Source organism: Poeciliopsis prolifica, unplaced genomic scaffold, assembly GCF_027474105.1.
Source record: "Poeciliopsis prolifica strain line A6 unplaced genomic scaffold, Auburn_PproV2 SCAFFOLD031, whole genome shotgun sequence".
Lineage (NCBI taxonomy): Eukaryota > Metazoa > Chordata > Actinopteri > Cyprinodontiformes > Poeciliidae > Poeciliopsis > Poeciliopsis prolifica.
This window is the reverse complement of record NW_026562406.1, coordinates 4,982,239-5,001,482: the sequence shown is the minus strand read 5'-3', so window position 1 is coordinate 5,001,482 and position 19,244 is coordinate 4,982,239. Positions and strand designations below refer to the sequence as shown.

General features: G+C 41.2%; 1 protein-coding gene across 3 annotated transcripts; it reads right to left on the bottom strand.

The window, feature by feature from the left end:
- Positions 1 to 7,086: 7,086 nt before the first annotated feature.
- On the bottom strand, positions 7,087 to 18,215 carry angptl2b (angiopoietin-like 2b). 3 transcript variants are annotated; one of them, XM_055050592.1, is made up of 5 exons: positions 17,818 to 18,215; positions 11,446 to 12,362; positions 9,341 to 9,534; positions 8,296 to 8,566; positions 7,087 to 8,189 (listed from the first exon to the last, which is right to left on the bottom strand). In XM_055050592.1, exons 2-5 carry the CDS (start codon positions 12,335 to 12,337, stop codon positions 7,990 to 7,992), a joined length of 1,557 nt encoding a protein of 518 aa, XP_054906567.1. In that variant the 5' UTR covers positions 12,338 to 12,362; positions 17,818 to 18,215; the 3' UTR covers positions 7,087 to 7,989. The 3 variants fall into 3 exon arrangements, with proteins under 3 accessions (XP_054906567.1, XP_054906568.1, XP_054906569.1); XM_055050593.1 differs by having other exon boundaries at positions 18,111 to 18,215; XM_055050594.1 differs by having other exon boundaries at positions 18,135 to 18,204.
- Positions 18,216 to 19,244: the final 1,029 nt, after the last annotated feature.

Here is a 19,244-nt window from a genome sequence, read left to right as displayed (position 1 = left end):
TGTCGGGGAATTATGTTCACTTTTTTTTTATTTATTTTTTTTAACAGAATCAAGTGTCTCATAAATCACCATTTGCAGCTGCATGCTACATTAATGTAATGCTAACTATAGTGTTTCTTCTTCCCTTCAGTTAGCCCCACAGCTCTGCAAAGTGGGATGTAAAATTTGCATCATTTAATGCATAAAAAAAGAAGAAATCGAATAAAGTTCATGAAATGACAGTGTTATGGGATTGTAAGCACACGCGATCCTAAAATAACAGCCCAAAAATCTCTGCTTGGAAGAATAAGAGTTTAAAAGGAACCACTAAACACAAGACCAGGAACCCAGAGGTTGCTGCGTTTCCACAGGGATCTTTAAATACAGTATGATGTGATGCGGGTTTTTAACACCAGCGTGGACAGATCTGAGAAACTCGGATTATTGTGTCACACTTTCCTTAAAGTGACACTTTGAAAGGACCTTTCGTGCCTGTTCGACTTTGAGGCGATCCCATGACAACTGCTTTGAAGTGCCGTGGGAGAAAAAGATGCATCTCTGTTCTCTTGAGATTATTTCTGTTTCTGAAACAAAATGCAGTTTTCATCATTGCAAAAAAAAACCCCAAAAAAACAATAATCAGCTTTTCTTAGGCTAGTGAATTTGAATCATTGTCCTTCAGCATTACCAAAGTACTTTTAAGCTTGACGTCTGACATTGATGGCCAGACATTCTCCTTCTGGGAATACAAATTCTGCTGTCATATCAAATAATAACACACTCATTGCAAGGAGTATCACTGTTCAGTAGTAGTGGACACGAAGGTATTTTAGATAAGCCAAAACTTTGGCGAGTTCAGTGCTGCCTGACTAGCTGACTGATTAACCAGCTAATTTCAGCTTACAAAGATAAAATATTTGGCACGAGGTCATCTATCTGAAAACTGATATTAAATCCAAAATACTAAATTGTCAAAATCAAATGAACTGTGATGAACAACAAACGCATACTGTTGGAAAACTTAATTGTAACTCTAAAAATGAACCCGGTATATATATATTATTTATTTTTATTTTTTTACCCACAACAGCATCAAGTTGTTTCTTGTCTGTATTTCATGCAATTCTTTCTTCTGTCACACTGCTACGCTATCTTGTGGTGGCAGTCTCATTCAAGTCAATGCCAGGTATTAAGGGAGTGGAAAAGCAGGAGATGAGTTTCTCCTCCTACAGAAAATGTCGAATTTAAGTCTTCTGGTCCTCAGGTCCGTTTTTTTTTTTTTTTTTTTTTGTCCCGGGTGGAATTCCTTTCCCAGACCGATCAGTCTCACAAAATAGTTGTGACAGGTAGGGAAGGTTAACCTTTGACTCCAGTTAAAAACTTCCAGTGGCTTCTGGTGCGCCAAACGTGACAGAATGGAAAATAATTCCAGAGGGAAATGTGCGAAAACGACCAGCGAAAAGGAAAAACATAATTTCCTCCGGAGCAGTAGCTCGTCATCTGCACCGAGTTCATTTGGAGCATTTATGTATTTGTAACGTTAGCCGCCAGCAAGGTAATGTTACGTGACAGAATAGATGCAATAACTTAGGAAAACACTGAAACAGAAGAGGTTCAACCTTAGTTTGAGTGTTGTGCCGTGACCACAAATGTTTGTCTTGACCACAAGTTTGACATTTTGATCTATGACAAATCCAAACTGAAAAGTAACTCTATATTGGCCAAAGTTATTTCCTCACCCATCCAATTAATCAAATTTGTGTGATTCAGTCACTGGGAATGCAGATGTCTTTGACAAACCTTTGTGAACTAATGAATGAAGTCCAATTGGGAGATTGCCTCACTATTAAATCTTCCACAAAGGAACTTACATAACTCTTCAGGATGGCTGAATTAAAAAAGAAAAAACATCTTCAAAGAAGAGTGGGACAAAATTTCTGCCCGGCATTTAAAAAGAGCTATTGCCCATTATTACCATCACTTGCCTGCAGTTGTTCTGTAAAGAGAGTCTAATGCAAACAATTGGAAGTATTCAGTCAAACCATGGAAAACTTGCAACTTAATCTCAGTTAGCATGTTTCCTCAGTTTAATTCAAAGAGTTAAAGGTTTTCCTTCATACAGCTTAACTGGGACTCCAGTAGTTGTGGCTCATATTTTAGTCAATAACAATCCTTTTTTTTTATTTCTTTGATGGCTGATTTTTAGATGCAAGTTATAGCATTTAATGTTTTTTTTTTTCTGCAGCTCGAATATTGAACAATGGAGCGAGAAGAATGTGGCTTCTTACATATTTCTTTTGCTTTGCTTTTGTTCACGCTTCAATATTTCTGATGTCCTAACAAATATTTCTATGTGATAGAAGCAAGCAGTTTGTAAACTATTATTTTATTTACTAACTATACAATTTCACCCCCATTGACCACAATGATCATCAATTTTTTTATTTTTTTTGGGTGAAAACAGTTAGTCTTTTACATCATTGCAGAGAACCTTTTTCCCACTTTTCTTTACCAGATCACTTTGATTCAGAAATCCCAGACTGTTTTAAAGCAATAACGTCCTGCCCACAGTCAAGCTCCAGTTCCTCTACTAGATTCATATCCATGCCTTTGATTAGGCCACTCCAAAACAGCCAATTTTTATGTTTTGAGTCATGTAGAAGTGAGCGCAATGGTGCGTTCCTGATTACTTTTATGCTACGTAAACCAGGCTCAGATTCATGAACCTCAGTATTTTTAGCAGAGAGCAGAATTTATGGCTCCAGCAATTGCATCTCCAGACCATCTCACTAACACCCGCCACCCCCAGCTTTAATGTAAGTATGAAGTTCTTCTTTCACTTTTATTTAGTTAGATTGAACCAGATGTTACTTGATTCACATCCTCCAAAATGTTCCACTTGTGTTTCTGCAGTCCAAAAGCTGTTTCCCCAAAAGTCTTGATATCACTGAGATGCTGTGTGGTAAAAGGTTTGTGTGGCCTTTTATGTTCTTTTTTTTTTTTTTTTTTTCAGCATGGAGTTACGACTCTTTACTCTCCCACGATTCCGATTCAGTCATGTCAATCACAAACCCTTATCTGCAGTACTTTGGATTCTAACATTGATCTCTTTGTGACCTCTTGGATGCTCTCTTGGACAAAAAAATAACTTGATAAGTCAGTCACTCCTCGATTTCTGAACAGTGACTTTCATTGCAGCGTGTCGGAGTCACAAAGTCGTGGAACTGGCTTTGGAACTCCTTCCAGACTAATAGATGTGAACGACTTTGTTGTTCTTTGAGATCCGTCCGTCTACTTCATGCTGCAAAACAGGTTCTGTTGAATCGATTTATTGATCTTGTGGATTTGAACGCAATCAGACTTGGTGGAAATTGCCCTCCACTGTCCAAATTAGTTGAAAACCGCTTCTCTATTTTTAATGAGACAAAAAAGCCTGAGGTACATTGAGGGTACATCTGACCTGTAAGGACAGACTTCACAGGATTTCACTTTACAAAAACAAAAATAACTTGATGATACTGTTTGTTTATTTTATTATTATTTTATTAAAAGAAATAAAAAAAAACATACTCTAGGAAATAAATAAAAACATCTGTTGCACAAAGGAAAATTTCTCTTACCGATCCTTAAACGATGTCCTGTAAATCTTCACAGAGGATTTGCAGACCGTTTGGAAGAGCATGGGATAGTGGTCACGGTGTGTGACTATAAAGTTATACCAGGATCTGCACATCTCCTCAGCTAGAAATCGGTTCACATGCTGAGCTTTTGGAAAATGGGGGGAAAAAAAAAAAAAAAGTTCCACTATATATATAAGAAGCAAATACCTCACCACTATTTTACACGTTTCTATTTTGAAGCTTAACTAATAACTTCCATATGCATCAAAAGTGTTTTACAGCAGCAACTGGGAATAGTTCTTGTAAACGGTTTGGAAAAAGAGGCAGTTTTTTTTTTTTTTTTCCTCTTACCCTGAGTCAACATTTGCTGTTTTCCTATATATTTTTGAAGGTCAGATGTGGGGAAAATTCTGTTAAACCTGAACTGCCGTTAGATTACGGCAATGCAAAGCCCTGGCTGGAGTCAGCGTTCAGTCAGTTCAGTGGAATGCTCAATTACACAGATGTCAGACGAGCTGCCACTTCTGAGGAAAAACTCTGAAATGATAGCCGGACTCTTGTACAACTGCATGTCATGTCTGTCCTTGGTGAGTTATCGCCAACAAATGCCGTGAATCACATCGACGAAGAGAAGGCAGAGCGGAAAAAGGGATGGATTTGATTATACTTAATGGTTACGGTTAGCACAATGGTTTATGATTAATGTTTCACATGAGAAACCATTCGGTTTGAAAGAAGAAGAAGAAGAAAAAATACGGGAGTTAGTGTTTTGTCACAGTGTGATTCTATTATATCTGTAATATTCAATAATGTTCATAACTGCACCCTAAAAATTCAGCATGTACTCATATTTCATGGAGGAATTTTCTCCAATCTCATCTCCAGTAGACCAAAGGATTGTGGGTAACGTGAGACACGGGGACAAACTTGTGTGTGATGCTGAACCAGCAAAGGCTGTGCAATAGAACTCTGACTGATTGTGGCTCTTCTCCGTTTTACATTTACACATTAGCTTATGGTACATAAATAGGCTAAATATAGTATGCACTATATACTAGTACACCAAGTGGTGTATTGTGGGGCAGACATTTGATTGATAGCAGATGGCATTCGCTGATTCACGTCACTGCAAACTCCAAATCTCATAATTACAGGGTCGCTCTTTTTTATTAAGTACACACTCGAGACAATGGGTTTGTGTTATAAATACAACAAAGGACCACCATTTTATTTGCAAACAGTCTGTGCTTGCATAGCATTTCATCAGGACCAGTAGCTGCCAAAGCGCTCCTGTAAATATTTTGTAGCGTTCAGGCTTTCACCCATACATTCACACACCGGTGGTAATGAAGCCACATTACAGCCACTGCTGCTCTGGGGTAGTCTGGATTGAAAGTGGCAGTCTACGGGTTACTCCTACTGTCTTCAGCCCTTATAGCCTATATTTAGATTTTTAGAAATGTGTTCAGGACTTTATAAAAATATCTGTTGCAAATTCCTCAGTATGCAGCATCATTTGTCCCGTCGACAGATGTTTTCTTCACTGAGGACCGTAGGTCGTGAAACATTTGTGACCAAGGCTCCTTGTAAAAGCAATTATGACCTTTTGTGCTGTGACTACTTAGTGAAATAGGCATTGCCAGAGGCCAGGAAAGTTAAAGCATTCCTCCATTAAAAACGTTCAAGTATGCAGACTTTAACAGATGGGACACAACAATGCAGGCCCATTGAAAGCTCCAGGTTTGAAGGTTCAGGAAATGTGGGCTCCTTTTGTGCTGAGAGAGCAACATGTCAGCTCAAGGTTTTCCATGTTGGTTGAGGAGTGGGAGCGGAACAGGCCACCCTCACTCAAGGTTTTCCACTGTGGTGAGTCTTCAGACTTGCACGGCATCCAACGAGTCTGTCCTCTATGTTTACGGAGACAATGAAACGCTGGCCTTTTTTTTTTTTCACCACCATTAAGTTGATTGAGAAAGCAGACGTTTTGCGTTTGTGTTTCTGGTAGCAACTCATTCATGTTTTGTCAAGGAAAAAGCCACTGCTGACAAGAATGACAAGTGGCGTACTCACAGTCTTAACTTCGTCCTGTTCAAAGCCTCTGTGACATGTGGAAAATAGCCGCTCAGCCAGACTTAACAGCCACTGTGTGTCAGCTTCATGCAGGGTAAAGCGCCTTTGACATTGTCACACAATAATGTGAACAATCCCTTTCATGGTTCATTTCATACCTGAAACTGGAAATTTTCTGCGTATGATCGTTCTCTGATTAACTCCATTTATGTTTTAAACAGTGGAAAAAGTCAAATCTTTCACCTTTAGTTTGCTGTCGGAAAATGGTATTAACACAGTTGGGTTCATTGCAATGTTAAGTCATTTTCCCGTCACCCTGACAAATTGAGGATTAGAGCTTTTTAGCTGTCAGTTGAAGAGACTGCTGGATGCATTAAGTTTACTAGCCTGTCATTTTTCATCAGTCACGCTGATTATACAGGATATTTGAGAATGTGTAGACGCTGGAGCAGAATGTTGGAGGCACAATGCTTTCTGAGGCCGTGTTTAAATATTCAGTGTTAGAAATTGTACATTTAGGATTTGTATGCACATTTTTAATATGACTTGATCAGATTAAGCCATGAAATTATAGACAAAATCTGACATGTTTGCTGTGTTAAACCGTGCACAGAAGATGTAATGAGTGTTGCTTTGTGTGGGTCAAACAGCGAGCAATCAAATTTTTTCAAACTGGGGAAAAATTCTCGTTTGTCCTCAGCATTGGTGCTGCTTGCCTTCTTTCGTCTTCTGTTTTCTTGATATTTTCAATTAGAGATGTTTCGAATCCAGGCGTCACCAATGCCAGGTGTACTTTGAGGTCCAAAGTGCTACAATCAGTTTAGACTCATTTAGATTTTTGACGCAGCAGGTGCCTTAGTAGAGATCTGAGTTCTGAACCCAAAAGAAAATGACCACATTTTGAGATTATCTCAATTTACATGTCTAAGCATTGGTCCCGAACATTTTTCATGGTTTTATTAAAATCATTAAGGGTTTTCAAAAGTACAAACTGTTTGTTATTGCATTCATGGAGCAAAAATCGTGGGAGTTCTTAGACATGATTCATAAAATGAATGAGGAAAACAGTCAGGGTTTTATTTTTTCTTTTCTTTTCTTTTAGCAGCACAAATCAGAACTAATCAAAGTGAAATCATCTTGTTCTAACTGATGGATCAGCAAGATCATTTTAATCTGCTATAAACAAACAAACAAAAAAAAACACAGCCTCTACAACGTTCTGACAATATGATGTTTTCTCCGGATGAAGAAAAGCTCTCATGTTTTTGTTAACAATGTCATCTAATTAATGCACTTCTGATGCAGATGAGACAGAACTTGCTCAGCTGAATTTACCTTATTAGGTTTTCTACTAAATTAAATAACGAGTTCCAGTTGAAGTTTTCAAAAAAAAAAAAAATAATAATAATAATAAACACAAGATCTGTACATATTTTATTGCGACTCAATTATGAAAGAACTTTTACATACATTATATTACAATTATCCTATGTACAAACACATTGTGTTGGATTCACTTGCACTGACAAAACAACACATTTATACAGTAAATATGGTGCTCAGATTTCACAAGCAACTTGGGATACTTGCTTAAACAATTCACAATTTCAAAATATTTACCAAAAGATGAATGATTTACCTTATTAAATCTTGGCAATAAGGATCTATTTTTTTCCCACCAGTTTTTTAATTGAAAAGAAACAACTGATAAAATGTTTATGTGTTTGTATTGCAATTTCTGGCTTTCTTTGAGCAAAAAGGAAAAAAAAATGTTGCTGATATTTTGTAGTGTTCACTGTAAAATACTTACCACAACATAAGAGTCTTTGTTGCGAGTTAACTGTTTTAGTGTTACTAGAAACTACGCAGTTTGAAATAAAATACGTAATTAGCATGAAATTAAAGAGCAATCACTGGAGATATTTCCTGTGTCGACCTCCTTCGCTTGTTAAGATAGATATTAATGCAGGGTGCAGAATACAGAGCCACTCAGACCGAACAAAAGCACAGATACTGACAGCCCCGTTTGCCAAAGAGGAGTTAAAATAACTCTTGAGCAACGCGCCCGATTTAAATATCCCGCAGAGAAAAGAGAAACAGAGAGAGAAAAACAAAACAAAGAAAAATAAACAGTTAAAAAAATATTATTAAAATATTATTAATTTGGTGGGGAGACCAGCATCACCCTGATGTTTCAATATTGCACTTTCAGGATCATGTTTTTTTTTTGTTTTGTTTTGTTTTTTGTGGCCTGACTTGGTCTTGTGGAAATGACGCCAAGGAGTTCTGTGTGATGGAAAACACCTTTCCAGGTGTGTCCCTAATGGAAGGTGTTCGGGTTGGGACGGATCATCATGACTACTTTCTTTAGTGAGTAGGCTCCTCCTCTGAACTCTGCCCAGTAGACTCCATCTTGGTAGCGGCTGCGGTAGTGTCCTCCTCTGTACCAAACGCCGTTCAGATTTGAATGTGCGCAAGAGTTGTACCACCACCCTCCCTTCTGATAGTGAGCACAATTTCCTGTAAAGATTACAAAAATAGCAAAAAAAAAAAAACAATCATGATCATTTCCTTCCAATAGTGACAAATGATCCTCCCCAGTCTTTGAAAAAGCCAAACGTTTTACCTGTGTACGCATCGTGGTCTCTGTCCAGCGTCGTGAACTGTTTGCCGTTGTGCCAGGTGAGGGAGTCCCCTGCATTTCCGTGATACCGGCCCACTCTGAGCCTGTAGTAGTCAGCTTCCGGCTCCACTCTGAAGCTGGCGTACTCTGCAAACACTTTTCTCCCAGACCAGTCCTCCAGCGTGATGAGCAGCTTGTAGGTTGCCTGGTTCGTCAGCCAGTAGATGTTTTCCAGACCGAGCCAGTACTCGCCGTCTATGTTGCCAAATCCTTGCTGCGGAGCAAGGCGATAAGAAAAACATCATCAGAACGATTGGGAAACACTCACTGCATCGTTTGGGTTGAGCATTGCACTGCTTGTTTGGATGTCTGAGGGGATGCCCACAGGGTCACCGCATACTCCGTGTTGCTGAAACCTGCTATATAAATAAACCCGACTGATTGATTCACAGGCTTTTCGGGGCGGCCTTGGTTTTCGGCTCTATTGTTTGTCGTCAGGGAACATGATTATAAACGAAGCCTTCGGGTCAGGTTTATAGCTGGTATCTGCTAGCCAGGTTTCCACTGGTTTTTTGAGGGGTTTTGTTATTGCAGCACAGCAGGACTCACTGCAGCGGGTGAGAAACTCAACAATCTAACTTCTTTGATCTGGCTGCCTTCACACTATAAGTTGGCTTGGAGTGCCTTGAACCAGGGAGGCATTCCTCTTCACGAAGAAATGTACCACAGTCAGAATAACATTTAAGAGTCTTTTCAAAAGTTATGGAAATAGGCTTGTTGCTGCCTCGAGCAAAGATATAATCTTGAATTCACTCTTGTAAATTGTTGGTCTTGGAATAAAAAGACGTCCTAAAGGAAAGTGAATGCAAGACAATAAGAGTCTCTTACTCCCAAGGATCTAACTGCAATAGATGCTTTTTGAACTTAACAATAATCTATTCATTCGTTGAATTTATTTTACCATCTGGGTGGTGCGGAAACACCTTTCATAAGCCTCCATTCTCCTTTCAAACTATGAGCGCCTTGACTCGGTGTGAAGTTGTCGCACCTTGTACGTCTCCCAGTTCCTGAAAAAGTTGACAGAGCCGTCCAGCCTTCTCTGGATGACCGTCCAGCCGCCCGGGTCCTGTCTCTGATCACACCACACCTGCATGAGGCGGTTGGCGTTTTCTGGCTTCACCAGGAACATGCCGCTGGAAGTGTGGCCGTCTTCGAGCGCCTGCAGGCAATCTCTGAATGGACCTTATCGGGTAGAGTTGAAGAAAACATCAGCACCGTGTCAAACTCCATCACTTGCGGCAGAATATGTCGACACATTAGAAAAGGCAGAAAGTTACAGTGACACAAGGAGGCATTGCTGTTTTGTTTTTTTTGCAACAAAAGTTCTTGTTAGAGCAGTGAAATTAACTTTGGCTGCTTGTCTTGTGAGGGAAATGACTGCTGGGCTGCACAGCCAAAAGAAACACTGGCAAAAGGGCGAAGGGAATCCTGACTACTGAATGAATGATGAAACGGTAGCAGCAAGTTTCCACCGTGTATTTCCTAGAGATTAACAGTCAGGCATTGTTATTTGACTTATTTTCACCTGTAGTGATTTTTTTATTATCATCTTCATTGTAATTGCACATTTTTGTGGTGTAAAATCATCCGCTGGGAATGACATCAGATTGACAAATCTCTATTTCATGCTCTCTTTATTAGCCAAAAAGCTTAGTAAGGCTGAATATAATAGGTTATGGGAACTATTATATGTTTAGTTGGAGTGATGAGGATTTATTGCTTTGCTGTGTGTGTGTGTGTGTGTGTGTGTGTGTGTGTGTGTGTGTGTGTGTGTGTGTGTGTGTGTGTGTGTGTGTGTGTGTGTGGGTGTGTGTGGGTGTGTGTGTGTGTGTGTGTGTGTGTGCCAGCGTAATTTTTATTCACAACTAATGGGAGGTGTAGGAAACCCCCAAAAGCCGACTGGCTCCCCAGCAACAATTTGTTTTGAAAGTGTTTACGTTTTCCTGATATAACACGAGTGTGCGATGCCAACTGGCACAGAATACCGAGAGTTTAAGTACAGTTAGAGGAATTAGAAATGGACTTACTGGGGTCACACGGAGAGGGAAAAGGGGGATGAAACGGTATGGGGTTTGAAAGTGCAGGGCTGCGGAGAACCCTCTTATTGTGCCTATGATTGCCTTAAAGATTGTTTTTGGTCTTTAAAGTGAGGCTGGATGATAATCTTTTCTTGGCCTGTGCTCAGCCACCCATCTATTCTCAGGAATGTCTCTGTTGAGCAGATACAAGCCAGAGAGTTGCCCTGTCCTGGCCTGCTCTGTTCTGCCTGATAAAGTCTGATCCCTCGGTGGAACATATGACTGATTCTCGCCTGGTGGAACAAATGACATCACTCACTCCTTGTATCTCTGTACCTACCTCACCCCTCTGGTTTTCTCATCTTTCTGCTTTGTTCCCCTTTCCGTCTGCCTCTTTTGTGCTGTAGTGTGTATTCCTGCTCGGTGTGCAGCTGTCTGTTTGTCTAAAGGGTTTGCAAAGGTTTTTCTTGTCTTAGCACCATAGATCTGGGCAAGAAATGACTCGTCTACTTTCAAACAGTCAATTCAAAGGTTGCCAGTCTCATGGTAAGCATTAGAGTAAACAGTCAAAGGTTAAAAACACCTACTAGTCATTAGGGAAATTGTGTGTGCGATTTTTCCCCGTTTTTCCAACAAAGTGGAGATTTCTAACGCAAAGGGAAAGTAATAGGCCATGCAAAACAGCCTTCACATCAGTTTTTAAATCTACTTACATGTGTTTTTAAAAACCATCTGACCTTGGGCCAGTGATTCATGTTGGTACACATATGTACCCTGCTAGTATACTTTGTTTTTTTTTTTTTGTGGATTTAATGATGGCCATTAATAGATATACATCTGAAAAAGACGAAGGACAACAGCTTTTCTGTTCTGACAACCAGTCCTTTGCCCTGGCAATGCATGAGATCTTTCTAAATCACTCTCTTTTAGGAAGAATGGGAAAGAACTGCTGTCTCATGAATAGTGATTAGGCAACTCAGACACAAAAAGTTCTTGTTTTGATCCAGTGTTCAGGAGAGAAACTGTAAGAGAGCTTCTGAAAGAAATGGTGGCAATAGGAGTTTAAGCTACTCACCAGATGGTTTGTCAGTGGTAGAGGGGCTGTGTGTACCAACGGGCATTGTAGGAAGGGGCGGAAGAGACTTTTGGTCACTCTGGATCTCATTGCTGATTGGATTGTTAATGCGTGGAAGGAGAGGTGGCTGGTAAGGGGGCTGGTAAGGCTTGTTGAGAGGTTGAGATGGCGGTGGAGGAGGCTGAGGTCGTGGCTGCGAGGCAGGAATGTAACGGGGAGGGTGTCGGCTCTGGCACTGCTCCTCCAGCAGGGCAATTATAGCTGACTGGTTTGTGGCTAGGGAAGCCAAGTGCTGGTACTTGTGCTCGAGGTCTTTGTATCGACTGGTCAGCTGCTGCATCTCTGAGGTTTGGTTGAGGATCCGGTTCTCCATTTGGGCTAATTCCAGAGCATTGTCCCTCTTCCTGATGATCTCATGGAGGAGCTGCATGTACAACTGAGTCACTCTGGAGTTCATGTTTCTGCTTTCCTTTCTTAGAAGCTTGACCTCATTGACAATACCTCCGTCCACCTCCACCAGCTGCTGTAGGGTTTCGATCTGCCTTTTCTGTTTCTGGAGCTCCACGTTCAACAGCTCTAACTCTTGCTTGTGGACCCGATTCTCCAGCATGGCCTCAGGTTCCTTGGAGTTCACGCAGATGGCTCCGGTCACCTTTTGCTGAGGCACAATAAAAGTATAGGAACACTTGTCCTGTGGCTGTTCAGCTGGAGCACGTTTGCTCCTCCCAGCATACAAAAACTCTCCTTCCAAATCATCCTCACTGCTCCCAAATTCCTGGGTTTTATGCTTCCCTTGGCTATTGTCCGACAGACTTGCCTGTGTCTGCTGGACGCCCCAACTTAGTCCATAAACCAGAATGACCCCCAGCAGGACCACTGAAGGGGGCTCCATGTGTTATTGTCCAACTCACCAAAACCTGTAGACGATCAATAAGAACACAGATCAAATTGTGATTACAAATATTTGTTTGAAATTGTCCTTGCTGATCCACTACATAAGGCATTCGCGACTTTCGCTCATGCTGCGAAACTGTCAGGACTTTGAAAAATTATCACTTTGACATTAGCCATTGGATGGTTGTTCTTAGTATCAAGGTTTTAAAAAGTTATGCATCAAAAGTACAAATCTTTTCCATCGTACCATTTCTGTGGTTTAAATGTCTTTTCAGTGATATAATAGATGCAGTGTCAGAGTGTATGGAACTTTCTGTGGCTATGAAGAGAGGCGGTGCTCTGGGCCAAAGCTCTATAGGACACTGCGACTCAACTAGTTTACAAAAGTCTGCTACACTTTTTCTTTGCTCCTAAAAATACAACTTTGGCTTTTTGAGACTACAAATAAATTTAGCGGGTGATTCATTCTTGTCAAAAACTACAATTCAGAATCAAAATGAAAATAAACCATTGTTATCTGTAACATTATCGGAAATAATCAAAACGTTATGTTGCTGCAGTAGGAATGATTCTTGGTTTTCTGTTTTCCATCAAGAAGGGTTAGGGTTAGTTACATCATGTCAACACATTTTACATTTCAGCTTGAATACTGTCATATCACGAAGCAATGGTATTTTTTCTTGTACAGCCAGTACCTGTTTGACATTAGGACGAGTTTGTGCATTCACTGCTCTGCTTATTAAAAGCAGATGTCGCTTGCTTTCTGTCGGTAAATTGTAAATTGTGATGAATATCCAAAGACAGAAGCACTGTGCATTAACATTTAAACACCAACAGGTTTCAGCACTAAAAAGATTTGGTGCAACCAAAAAAAGCAAATAATCAGAGGGGAAATTGTTCACATGTGCGGCCGAGCACAACAGTGGCTGCTTTGACTTTCCATGTCATAATAGTCACGCGGGACGCAGACGATGTGCAATGCAGAAATGTTATGGTGCCTGCTCTGCTCTCTGTGGTATACGAGGAAAACGTAAATCATTGAAAATATTTACCTTCCAGCCTGACATGTTTGAGTATGATCTCTGCAATCAAAAGCAACACCTGCTGCCTGAAAGCCAAGGACAATATTTATTCTACCTAACAATGTGCCCGATCTCTTTTAATCAGATAGATTGTTGCGAGGCGAGTGCTTTGCTTTGTTCTGGCTCTGGTTCTCTTTAGGCAACGACCACAGTCTGTCTTTTACACACAAACACTGTTGTTTTGTTTGCGGGGCCCTGAGATGGAAAAGCTGAGACACTGCAGATGATGCAACTCAAGTGGCTATTTTAAATACTGATTGGGTTGCATCAGTCAGGTCTGTAGCCTCTTTCATGAGACCCTAGCACGGAAAGACCATTCCAGTTTTGTAACATTATGGTGAAAGGATTGTCGTATAACGTAGTTGCTATTGGACTGAATCACTGGTTTATTTTTTGGTATTGTTCTTTTAATGTTAGTCTTTTTTTCTTTTGGTTTAAACACGTTTTCCTTGTTAGCAGGCCTTTTTGACACAACCCACAACTTTCATTTAGGATTACAGAGGAGTGAAAAAATAAATGACATTGCTCATTTGTTTGGCCTCAAACAAATGAGTGATTATTCTTTTTATTAAAGCCAGTAATTGCAGGTTTTGAATATGATGCAGTCTTGACACACATGAAAAAAAAAAAGGCCACAGACCACTGTGGCTGCTGGGTAAGCGTAATGAGTCACTGAACTTTTGAGGGGAACCTGAGCGACAGCTCCTGCAAGTCGCAATACAGTGCTTTTCAGAGCCTCGCACCACCGGAGTGTAATTGTTTAATCACAAAGTCTTACAAATTGTCCGATAGTCACTGCAGAAGGATTCTTGCACCTTCTACACAGATTATCCTTCTCAGAGATTTGAGCACAGAATAGGGCAACAAAGTCAAAAGTGTTTCAGCCTTGTTATGCAATGTGCGGGCATGAAGCCAACACCTTAGAGTGGAGCCATAGTAAGGAGAAATGCAGCACTTCTCAAGAACATGATCCTTGGCGAAATCAACGCTCCGTGTTTTATTTATTTATTTACTTTGTTTCGTTCAAAAAATCTGCTACAGTAAAACAATGTAGTAATTGAAACCAGTGGTAATCATTTGAAATGAAATACTCAAAGATTGAATGTATCCTATTCAGTCAGAACAAAATGCTTGTTTAAACAGATCTCACTCGAATTGGTGGATTATTCCAGATTCTCTGCTCAATTTGGTTTTAGCCTGGTCCAACATACTCTGTTCCCAGTACATAAAATGCTCATTTAGATCAGAAGCCAGTTCAAGCAGTCTAACACCAAAATGACATTATGTTGTCTAACTCTGATGATAAGGAGTTGAATTTCGAAGAACTTGTCATTGAAGTACAGAGTGAGTGACCCCTGTGGGATGAAACAAAGCCGGATATCATGCTCTCAAAGTCTGGTTGCCATCTGAGCAACAAAGCAAATTTTATTAGTAAGTTCAAAGTCTGTTTTAAGAAAGTAAACCAAAATGTGTGGCTGTTGAAAGGCTGAACAACTGGAGGGACCGTGGCAGCGCTTTGCCAATCCAAATCCATTGAATTCTCAAATAAAGAGACTTGCATTATTTGACGTTTTATAGGCCTCTAGGGAAGTGTGTAGTGATTGAAAGGATGCAGAATTACCAACTTCCATATGAAGGTATGTATGTAATACATTAGCAAATTAATGTAAGAATATATCACAGTTTCAGATGATTGATTCCAGCAGTAGAAAATGTAATCTAAACCGGATTGGGCCAAAAATCGAGCCCTGAGGCACTTTAATGAAGAACATAAATTGGAAAAGCTACTGTTTCAGACACAGGGCTGACTCCATTTAAGTGCAGTGTTCCTAATTCCCTTACACATGATGAAGTAAATGCATGTTGCAATCCAGTTAATGAAAACCTCCTGGGTTTGTGATGTACAATCTTTCTGCTTATTTTCTTTAAATCATTGTTAAGCCTTTTTAGAAGATCTTAGCATGGGACGAATTACTGCTTGTCATTTGTCAGCACATGGACTATTAGAGTCTACGTACTCCAAGAGTGTGTTGACTGATTGCCTCTGTAAATGTGATGTAACGGGCATCACATTTACGAATTTCGCATTAGGCAATCTTTTTGGGACCGCAGTATTAAATATGTCAGAATTCCTTAACTGCTGATAAAGCCGGCCCTCGGTGACATCACTCTTGCAAGTCCTGATTGGCAAAGCGACGGCAGCCACAGTTATAGCTGTAGTTCTACCTGAAATTATCACATGTCATAGAGCATTTTCTAACAAAAACTGTAATAATAGCTTACAAATCATCCTACACCAGGATAACAGAGCATCTCAGAGCTTGTTCCTTGTAATGTGTTGATGAGTGTATTTGGCGAGTGGGTCTTGCGGTTTCTCCCCTGGAACATGAGCCTGTCTCTGTACAGCCATGTAATTTTCCCTGCTGAGGAGGAGTCCCGTTTTAGACACTGTTAATGTGGAGTCTCCTGCTCTGGGCTTCACCACACTTCAAAGATGACGAGGAGGGGAAATGTTTGCAGCTTGCAAGGAAACACGTCTGTAGGTACATGTGGCATGTGCATGACTGCAAGCGTGTTTTTGAAAAACAAAAAAAGAAAGACAGACACACAACCCTCGCTGGGTGCCTGTCTTCCAGGGAAGAAGAGAGTCCCATCTGTCCTGACGGAGGCAACCTGTCATTAACCTGTCCGCAGCCTCTCAGAGGCAACAACAGAAAGCCTTTGCCTCCTTGTTTGCTGTTAACAACCTGCTTTTTATTGTCCTGGAATCGGATTGCCAAAACGAGTTGCGTTTGACCAGCCAGTAGCTGCAATAATTACCTGTTGCTACAGCATCAGACATGGCTTGTTCTGCTCACGGCATAAAGACGGGGGAACGACGCGCGGTGAATAGCAAGACACTGCCGACCTTGGCGAGTGTCTTGAAAAAGTCTGCTTCACACCAAGATATTTTGGTTAAACTGTCCTCAGGTGAAAAGTCAGTGTTTACACCACTCCTCGTGCTGGACTTTAGAGGGGGCTGGCGCAGGGGTGGGTCACTGCTTCATTGAATGGTCATGCTCAGCACATATTAATTAGAAGGTGGGCAGCTATGCTCAGCCTGGCTCGTATCTCTCACCCCAGCCCCTCTCATTTCAGCCCGAACATGGCATTCCTCACATTCTTCATCACCTCATTAGAGTGAGCTGCCACGCTCGTATGGAGAGCTAGTGGCGATGGCAGACCCTCTGCACGGAGAACTACCGCCGCCCCAATCCGTGCCATTGCCTACAGCATAAATCCACTGACCCAGTTCGTTCTCGATGTCCTACTTTCTATGTGAATGCTTCATAATCGCATCATCATCCACGAGGGGAGATCACAACACGACCACACAGCACCCGATTTGTCAGTAGCTGAAAGGATCTGGTCACTGTACTTTTTGGGTGGGGGGCTTTGTGCAGCGTGTAGGAATCAGTGCCAGCTCTTCAGAGAACGGTCTCCTGCATGATACCCAAACTTTTCTGGATCACGGTCAAACTTAATTTGCCTTTCGTAATCCACGCTATTACCTTGCCTTGACTGTAATCACTCTTTCCTTAAGCATGTAAGCCATGAAACGGGAGAAGTGATTAAACTCGACCACCTGTTCAACTTGCTCCCAAAAAGACAGCTCGGCCTCGGTTTCTGTCTTCCCTCTGAACACAATCATCTGTGCTTTAGGTCTAATCACAGAGGGGGAGGCAGAGGGTCTTTGGGAACAGTTTCGATAAGTTCCACCATTGTACCTCAAAGCCCCTTTATCCAAACACTCCTCTGGCATCAGGAACAAAGAGGGGATTCAGCTGCCTGCTTCTCTATCCCCTTGGCTCAAGGGGAACATCCTGAAGCGGTATGCTTGCCATAAGACGTTATCTTGTTCCGCTTCTCATTAGAATAAATAGCAAAATGTCACTCAGGGTTTCTCATAAAATTAAACACTACAAAATGCCTTTGCACTTAACGTTATTTTTTTTAAAAAGCTTATTTGCAAAAAAGAAAAAAAAAATACGCTCCTGCAGAAAGCACATGTATGTCAAACCTGTTCTCAGTTAGTCACATTATTTTTTTCTTTTTTCACCAGCATCCTTTATGGTCCTCAGTATTTACTGGCACCAAACGGTGAGTCAGATAACAGATGCTACGCTACCACTGGTGAATCTGTGGTGACTCAGATTGACTGTGTGAGCCAAAGTGTGAGCTCTTTGCCAAATGGGAATCATCAGGGCACATGGTTTTAACAAAGCATCAGCTGTGGAGAGATGATCACTTTCTCTGTCAGATCATGACTGCCGTCAGTTTCTTTCAACTTTCCCCGAAAAATTAACCAACAGAACAAGATGCATGCATAAACTTATTAAGATTACTAAATGCTTACAAGATAACTGCACAGTGTTGAGGAGGTTTTCAGTGGCTTTGCGCTTCTTCCAGAGCTCTTCGGAGATTGCCTTGGTAGGAATTCATCCCAAGCCAGAAAGTTTCACTTATGTATTGTCTCTCTCCTTGTCCAGTCTCTCTGAAATGATCACCTCAGTCCAGTCCAACAGTGGTGTACTTTGTTATTAAAAGGCTGTCACTTGCTCAATAGTTGCCCAACCTCCCAGACACTCTTTGGCAAACATTGAGTAAACAGTTCAGATATCCTCTTGAAAAGAAAAAGACAATGGATACCTTTAGATGGATGTTGGCACTTACTTTCCTGCCAAATGGTGAGAGTCCGGGGCAGGATGTGTACCGCCCGTGGCCGGTTGGGAGAAGACTGTCACTTTTTCGAGGGCTGAGTCCATCACTTCTGCCTCACGGCTCTAAGAGGCTGTCTCTCTCCACCGCACCTCTCTCACTCTTCCCCTCCTTGGTGTGCTTAAATGATGAAAAATGCTCAAGCACTTTTTTCTCTTTTTTTTTTCGCCGGGGCAAAGCCCCCCTCCTTTCCTCCTCTTCTCCCTTAAAATGAACACATTCTTGTTTAAAGCAACAGCCGGCTTTCTCCACCCCTCCTCCCCAGCGGTACAAAGAAGATCCACAAGCATGCACCACGCAAGTTATTCAGACACACTGCTCACATTTCAAGCCCCCCGCCCCCTCGCCACCAATTCATCACCACCACTATTTCTGCCAAGGCTTGCATTGGTTGCTCCGGTTAAGGACATATGTGGCATTGCATTGATCTGGGCACAAATGCTCCACCTGTCCTGTGAGCGCAGCAGAAGAGGACGGACAGGCTGGAAGCAGATCCAGGTGTTTAGCTCTGGTGTGGTTCTGCGGCTGCTTTCAGAGCCTGGAGGTGAGATGTGTGAAACGGGGCTGCGTGTCTTGATGCTGAACCAAATCTTGCAAGCGTGTGATTACGTCATTACTTTGAAAGCACCCTCGTGTCCATGTGCTTTGGTGGATATGAGGATATGAAACACGTCAGTCATGTCAGTCATGCCAGAGGTCTCCTATTTTCTCACGCTATGCTTTGGCTTTTGATTATGTTGCATATTGTGCCTGTTTTTTTTTTTCTGTTTTTAATACAATTTTGTTTTTTCTTTTTTTCTTTGCCCAGAGAGCTATGATGTTGGTACATTTCATGCTTCTCTTAGGATCATCTATTTTTTTCATTGTTATGTATTTTGTTTTGCTTTTTTAGGTTTGTTCTTCTTGTGTGTGTGCGTGTATGCGTGCACACGTGCGTGTGTGTGAGTCATAAATACTTCAGAAAGCAAAATTACAGAGCAATTGTCGCAGCTTCAGAAATACGTTTTTAATTATTTCTAACAGCTTCACTGAAATGTAATTGTTTCAGCTCAGCTTGGAGAAGTG